Here is an 8,189-nt window from a genome sequence, read left to right on the forward strand (position 1 = left end):
CATGCCATTGAACCTTATCTGCAAACTGTACGATGACCTAATGAGTGTTTTTCTAATGTTGGGACCCTTTACTCGGTTCCGAGTTTTAGAGCAGATCCGCTGTGCAGTAACAGGACCTTTCTCACCGTTTCAAGTAAACCCCTTTAATGTCACGCTTTCCTCCATGCCGTGGTCCTTTTTGTTCAAAAGAGAGCTGTCCTCCATCGATCTGTTTTGTGGCCTCCTGCTTCTGCTTGCTCGGGTTGACATTATCTCTCACACACACACTTGCACACGCACACACACACACACACACACTTACCCACACACACACACGCACACACACACACACACACACACACACACAGCCAGCCCCCTTAATATGTTAAACAAGGAAGAAGAAAAAAACAAAAACACCTTTCACTTACAAATCCTTCCGTGTTTGCAACAGGCCCAACATTTAAGTTAAATTTCTTCATTTTTTTTAAAACACACAGCAGAATAAACATCGTTTGGAAGCAAGGTCTCCTGGTGGCAAGTCAAATGTTCAGAGGTCACGTTTCTTTTTTTACTTTTTCTTTGTTTGTTTGTCGTACTTGTCTTGCCGTTCTCCACAGCTTTAGTCCTCCTTGGCCTGCAGCTGCTGCTTCCAGGCTTCGTTCAAGTAAACCAGTCGCTTGTAGTTGAGAGTAAAGAGAATGAAGTTCAGCGCATATGTAGTGATGCAGATGATGCAGAAGTCCTTCAGGACAAAGTAGAGGATGTAGCCCAGGTAGAGCGAACCCACCACCGACAAGATGGATGTCGTCATGAGAATAAGGGCGGCCATTGCACTCACAGTCATTCCTATGGCAAGAAACACAAACTAAGGCTTAGACAAAATAACTGAAACAAAAGGGAAAAAAGACATACCCTTAGAACACACAAGTAACCTGATGACTGAGCTTACAGCCTCGGAAAGTTTTCTATTTCTGTACCCAGCTACCTCGTGATGACATTCAGCTTAAACACAGGTCATATTATTCTGTTGTCACATGAGGCCAAGCTTGTGATGTTTCATTAGTAACAATTTGGCTGGTCCATACCTAAGCTGACATAGTAGGTTCCTGGTTGGGATGGAACGATATAGGTGTTTTTCCTTCATTGCGTTAAAAAAACACTTCAAATAAGTTAATAATGGTGAATCTTTATAAACGGGATAACCATCAATACCCAAACAGTGACTTTTTTTTTTTTTTTTTTTTTTTTTAAATACAGGAACTGGCACAATGTTGCTACTTAATAACTACATTACTTAAGATTTGATGTTCACTAAATATACAATAATAATAGAAATAATTGTATTTGTATGTACAAAAGGTAACAAAGAGATTCCAGATAAAAGTTTTAAGCAGATGATAATTAGGATAATATCATAAATTGAAACTATTGGGCTAGATATTTTTAACAGGAAATTATAATATCAACTGTAGTTCTTGTTTTTTCTTACTGGCAGAATATCTAGTTTGTCTGTAGTTGGAGTGTATGAACATGCGTGAGTCACACAGGTCGACAGCTTTAAACTGAGCGCTGTAATGACTCATTGTGAAATTAGGCGTTACTAAATTAGAGGCATTATTAGTGCTTTACACATTGTTTACCTATTATTAGTGATAGAATCTGATTAAATGAGACCCAGTGGTGTTAAGATAATAAGAACATTTACTCAATTACTGTACTCAAGTATAATGTTGAGGTACTTAAAAGATTATATATGGCTTAATTGAGTATTCAGTTATATGATGCATTATAACTTCACTACAGTCTAGAGTAAATTCTGTATATTCTGCTTCACTACAGTTACTTTGCAGATTAAAATAATCAAAACAATTATAATTTACAAAAATAAATGATGGTGAACTATCTCATAGTAAATTAGCCAGCAGTGTATATATGTGTAAATGCTGTAACAATAAATATAACCCATACATTTATGCATCAATAACTATAATCCAATATATATGATTATAAAACGTTCTACACGGGGGAATTGCTACTTTAACTTAAGTTAAATATCTGAGTACCCTTTCTACTACAGCGGGTCATACAAGTGCTAACATCCATCACAAGCAGACATTTATAAAGCTGTCGTAGTGCAGAGTACTTTGAGCATGGAACATAAGCACTTTCTGAGTTTATCTCCATCTTCTCTTCTAGGGCTGGACAATATAATATATAATAATATAATAAAGACACATTAATTTGTTTGGGGGGGGAAACTAGCTAATTAAGTACCAGAGAAAATAGACAATATTTTTATTTTTATTTAAATGTTTAGTTTCTCAATTGATTTGCCAGAAATTGTTTCATAATGTGATACGAAAAAACATATAGCGTGAGAGGGGATTTTGTCCATATTGCCAACCCCTCTTCTCTACATAACATGTATTTACAGTGAAAGGAAAATGTATTGGAAAAGCCACAGCTATTGCATTATTCTATGTCTTTATACATTGAGTGTACAGTAACTGTTAATGTTGTATTGCTGTACAATGGCATTAATCAAAGGTTAAACCTTGAGTATGCAGATTCTGGAGTTGTTTCTACTGACAAATATTGGGTGTTCCATGGCCGTAAGAATAATAAGACTTCTGATCTTGACTTTAAAATGGAAATCTTGACCCTGTGTAACAGTTTGGCTTAACTGGGCAGCCATTGTGTGAGTGCTAACTGCTGCAGCTAAAAGGCCCTCTTGTTCTGAGCCGGCGCCAGGTGGCCAGGCGGATCTGCAGGCCACCATTCAGAAGAAAACTACATGCTGATAAGGATGATGTGATCGCTTATGAGCATCAGAAACTCCAACGCAATGGACAGATAAAGGTTATCACCATGTGCCCCACTGATCAAACATTGAGAAACAAAGTCATGTAGCTCCTCAAGTTTTTTTTCTATTATGCTTCCGACTTAAATCTCACTCAAATGTATGTGTTATTAATCTCTTTTTTTGTTCTTTAAATTTGTGCTTTTGTGTGATATTACTTTTTTTTAATATCAGAGAATATTCAGGTTTTTCCTCTAAATGTACCACTTTAATCATAGATTTGATTATTTTCAAGAGTTTTCTTTTTGGATAAACCCCCCTCTCCCCCTCTAAACTACTAATGGCTCTAATCCACCATTGCAGTTATCTCTGCAGTCTTAGTCTTTAACTACATATTTGTATTCATACATGGCTACTAAAAATGATGTCAGTGCCATGCGAGACATTTTTGGCAAATGCAGCGATAAAAGAGGGAAGCAAATTGTTGAGTCACCTACATTTTCAATACCAAAAAAGGGCTCTAAATAAAATGACATCTTACCTAGTAGAAGCTGAAAGGCATAAAAAGCGATCCCGTAGACACTGTTGGGCTGGTTCAGTGCACTGTCATTTCCAAAGATTGAACCCAGGAGTCCAAATCCTCGACCCCACCTGAACCAGAAGAACATCAGCAGAGAAGGCAGTTACAACTTTTCTCGGGATGACAAAAAGCAACCAACTAAGGAGACGGAATCACACCCGAGAACAATCAAACCCCAAATATGTACTGTACTGTATATGTAAATAAATTAAAATGTAAATTGGCTGGGTGAAGTTTGCTTTTTAGAAACAGTTAGAAACATTAGAAACAGTTCTTATGTAAGGCAAATACAAATGTACATAAAAGTGTTCAGGGAAAATCAGCTGTAAACAACATTTATTTTCATGATCGATTAATCTGCTCTGTTCTTTTTGGATCCATATTTATTTATAAATATTACAGTTATCAATCAATTAATCAACACTGGTATTTCACCATCCCTATGTTGGTGTAGATACTGTCATAAAAAGGTTAAAGAAATGTCCAACCTAGTTTATTTGAGCCCACAGTGATGTCTTTACATGTCAGTCCAAATTTTAATCAGATATAAGAAAATAAAAACAGGAAACTTCATATTTGTGAGTTTTAAAACAGTCAATAATATGTCAACGTATCATTTCAGCTCTACTACAAAACAGTAAAAAAATAGTCTGAAGCAGTTTCCCAGAGTCACTCATTTGTACATTATGTTCCCAAACTCAAAGACCTCAGTGCCTTTTTTGGTTCAGTAGTCAGTTGGTCTATTACAGTGTATTTTAACTTATCCTGTGTATTTTATAATGCGTTTTCTAAAGATACTTCATAGATATTAAAATATCTACTTATGGTTTATGTTTGTTATTTTTTATGTGCAATGTATTGTAAATATGTGGCTGCAACAAAAACAATTGCCCAATGTGGGATCAATAAAGTACTTCAAATCTAATCTGGACCTGCCACAGTTGAAGGTGAGGAAAAAAAACTAAAGTCAGACGCTGCTTGATTACCAAAATCAAGGCTTGGTTGTTTCACCAGAGGATGTGGTGCACGTGATGGCTGTCAGTCCATAGAGGCAGCCACTTTAATGACTTTCTCTGATTTCAACAACTCTATTAGTAATGTTTTAAAAGGGTGACATTCAAATACTACCATCAGATCAGGTCTTAATGTTGTCTTGCATAACAACATTTCTATTTGCAACAGCAACAAAGAGAAGGTGGATTTCATCCAAAGAAAATACAACATTCTTATCCAAAGAGAAGATGGGAATGTGCGGTCATAATGCATAGGAAACAGTCTTTCATCTGTGTAGTGCTACACACTTTTTGAGAGTGTATTTGATTTTGTGCAAAATTCTTAAAACAACTCCTACTGCAGTCAGGCAAAGAATGAATTGGAATCTTGCTTACTTAGTGTTTTCTGCCATATGACTTTAAGAAAGATATGTCAAATTAATCAATAAGTCAGTTCCAGCATAGAAGATCAGTAGATAATTTGTAAAAGCATGAACAAACAATGACTTATTTAAATACAACACACATGAATGTCTTTTCATTTTCATTTTTGTCTTACTATATCATGTTTTAGTGAACATTAGAATTCACTCAGAATGAAAGGTTTTTATTTCTCATTTTTAGGATGTGCTGCAGGAGCATGGAGATAAGAGACTGGATCAATAACAGACCTTTGTTTTATTCATTTGTATTCACCAGAACCACATGCCCATGTTATTGTGTTTGTTTTTAAAGAATTGTATGCATCTTTTGGTGTGCATTAGCAATTTCATTTGATGTATTACATTGTAGAAGTCTATTATCTTTGTATATAGTTAATTGTGGTTTGCTACAATGCAGATAGTCATGCATTCCATTATATTCACTACAGAATTGACAATACACAAATTGAAGGATCTGGCTTTTCTGGTTTTATTTGCAAAGAAATGTAATTATTTCAAGCTAATTCTTAAATGTGTTATTTTTTTTGTAAATGTAATATTTAAATCTAAGATGTTCTACAATATGTTTCTCTTAAATGTATCACTATAGGCATTGTTTTGTTTCTTGGACCTGGCATGATTGAAGGATAGAACCTTCCCTATCTGATTACATCTGACCAATACAATGTATTGATTAATTTATTGATTGATTCTGGTCAGCGTTTCAAAGCTTTGTCTTTAAGAGGCATGCACAAAACAGGCCATTCTACATATATAACAAATACACATTATCTCCATCTCCAGGAATATGGTATTAACTTTCCAACCCTTAATGGCATTAGACTGCTGGATATTGAGCTTTATTCGCCTTTAGAACTACGATTCTTCAAGGAAGATTTGATTTCTTCATTCAGTCATTTCTTCAATATTTGTTAACGTTCAGTCAGAGCTGATGGTTGACATCTTATTTTAGGTTACAAAAACTATAGCATCTCTAGTACTCAGACAGTGAATTGAGTCACTTATCCCACAAGTATGTAATGGGTCTTAAACAGGTTACATTCCAGCCAGTCTTTGAGTTCAAGGCCTGCAAAGACTTTCAAAATTGTTTAAATAGGTGGGGTTCTCGAGTCATTTACAGTTGCCCACAATCAAGCTAGTATGGTAACTTCAGATAATTGTTTGAATGAAACAACTGTGATCTTAACTTTAAAGGGAGGTTATTCTACATGCTTGCAAGCTCATCTTTGTGACTGACGAATCTGATTTATTTTCAACGCACACATAGCTTAAATAGAACTCCTGCAGCCGCTTTACTAATGTAGCTATGAACATTTAGCGATCTGTAAAACGGTGTGGTGGTTAGCAGCACTGGAACTTTAAGGTATCCACCTTTGCAGTCCTCCACTGACCTCTGGGGCATTTATATGCACTGTCCCTTTAGTTAGCCGGTGTATAGGGTTTAACCCCTCGGACTGAATGATAGCTGCCCGGTGACATTAGCATGGCAGCTAATGACAGCAGCGTGACAGCTAACGCGACAGCTAGCTAGTATGTCTAAAGTTGCCCCATATGAACAACGTTAAGCTAGCTAACCAGCAAACATCATAGCAAAGTTCTGCGGAATGAATGGACTCATTCAGCAGCAACATCCATGCACCAATAACGTTAGTCTGAGCAAGCTGTGGTCAACTTGTGTGCTAAAGTTGCGTTTACAGATGTGCTACCCATTCATACACAGACAGCATCCAGTAGGACCGGTTAAAATAAGCCATCAGCAACTTGCCCATTGATTCAGTTGTACAATGCTGACGACTCACTGTTGATAGCTAACTGGCTAAAGTGTAAGGTTAACAAATGTGTTGCGTTAGCTGACGGTTAGCAAAGTTAGCTTCATTGAGCTAGAAAGCTAATGATATGCTTATTGAATGATAAGCACAAAGTTAACTTATTCCAGAAAGGTTATTTAACTAACAGCCAGCCCGCAGCACACCGGCACTAATAGTTTTCAGTTAGCATTAGCAGCACGTTAGCGGGCAGCCGGCAGATGCTAGCTGGGAGCCTCTGACAGTTTGAACCACCAGCCCTTCCCAGGCTGCCACAATAGCAGCAGCTTCATTGAGCGCTCTTTGCTGGATTCAAATTACCTTGAGCTGAACACTTTCGAACAGCTGATGGAGATGCTGACGTCGCACATCGCCCTATAACTCGGATCCCGAACCTTTTCTGTCTCGACGTGAAAGGCATATATAGACAGCAGTATGCCCAATAGGCAAACGAGAAGCCTAGCTATTCTTTCCCACCGAGGGGTGGACACTCTCAGGACGGGCGCCGCCATCACTCTCTGGCCTAGCTGGAGACACGCAGAGAGTTCGCCCGAGACAGGACTGCGACGTGGAAAAGCGTAAGGACGTGCCACACCGTGAGGGGCGGGCCGTGCGCTGGAACAAAACAGAACATAAACACTGAGCAAGGCTTTCTATGCGGACACATTAGAGCCATCTTATATGCAAGCACAAAGTAGGCTCATACACATATAGACTGTATACAATGGGAAAATACGCACATTCATTGATCAATTAAAAATAAAATACATTTATAAACCAAAAACGCTCAGTGTTAAGTCCTTTATGTAACAGTAACAGTTATGTCAGTTAATAAAGTGCTAAAAGTATTGCACGTTAGATACATTCTTATAACAGCAATAGGATGTTATTTAGTTTGCCAAACATGCACACAGCACCCTTGTTGAAATACTCACGACACAGAAAAAAAACACACATAGGCCTACTACTTAACAAAATAACCAATACTATATGTTACAGTAATATGTGAGGAAATACATGCATACTAGTGAAATAACAACGAACAAACTAACAATACATATCAATATTTCCCGACAAAAACAGTATACTGTGCTTATTACAGCATAGTCCATGTAGTTCCTTAGTCACAGCCACGATCACGTGACCCTCTGTATATAAACACTGGCTGGCTACAGCTGTTTACTCGCTGTTGAACTCGTCTGGTAAAATCTGCTGCATCCCATCTCCAAATGGCGACAGACATGGAAAGATTTGTTTTTTTCGAAGAAACATTTTACGACCAGTATGACTATTACAATCTGCTCGAGTTCTCGTGCCATGCGTGTGGCAAAGGGAGAACCAAGAGAGAAATCGAGCTGAACACAAACCGCCATTGCCCCGCTGGACACGAGAGGAAGATTGCAGAAAAATTTCATAACACCGAGCTGAAACGCAAGAGAACCAAGTGCTCCTCTTCTTGATGGATTTCCTCGACGTTTACAGGTAACAATGTGCCTTTGTAGTCTGAAAAAGTGTTTATCTTGATGAAAAACACTTATTTATTCAGCAATTTCCTTGTCATGAAAAAAATGACTTTATAGGCTACCAAGA

General features: G+C 37.5%; 1 protein-coding gene across 1 annotated transcript; it reads right to left on the bottom strand.

Annotated features, from left to right (window-relative positions):
- Window positions 1-516: 516 nt before the first annotated feature.
- Window positions 517-7,305, bottom strand: vkorc1l1 (vitamin K epoxide reductase complex, subunit 1-like 1). Its single transcript, XM_034098593.2, has 3 exons — window positions 6,921-7,305; window positions 3,321-3,430; window positions 517-825 (listed from the first exon to the last, which is right to left on the bottom strand). The coding sequence occupies exons 1-3, from the start codon at window positions 7,109-7,111 to the stop codon at window positions 599-601; spliced, it is 528 nt and encodes a 175-aa protein (XP_033954484.1). The 5' UTR covers window positions 7,112-7,305; the 3' UTR covers window positions 517-598.
- Window positions 7,306-8,189: the final 884 nt, after the last annotated feature.

Source organism: Pseudochaenichthys georgianus, chromosome 14 (assembly GCF_902827115.2).
Source record: "Pseudochaenichthys georgianus chromosome 14, fPseGeo1.2, whole genome shotgun sequence".
Lineage (NCBI taxonomy): Eukaryota > Metazoa > Chordata > Actinopteri > Perciformes > Channichthyidae > Pseudochaenichthys > Pseudochaenichthys georgianus.

What these genes read in the sequence shown, in the direction of transcription:
- vkorc1l1 (XM_034098593.2), bottom strand. Translation starts at nt 7,111, where the DNA reads ATGGCGGCGCCCGTCCTGAGAGTGTCCACCCCTCGGTGGGAAAGAATA. An exon ending in TCGAAAGTGTTCAGCTCAAG is followed by an intron (nt 3,431 to 6,920) that starts GTAATTTGAATC and finishes CTTCTGGTTCAG; the next exon opens with GTGGGGTCGAGGATTTGGAC. An exon ending in TGCCTTTCAGCTTCTACTAG is followed by an intron (nt 826 to 3,320) that starts GTAAGATGTCAT and finishes TTCTTGCCATAG; the next exon opens with GAATGACTGTGAGTGCAATG.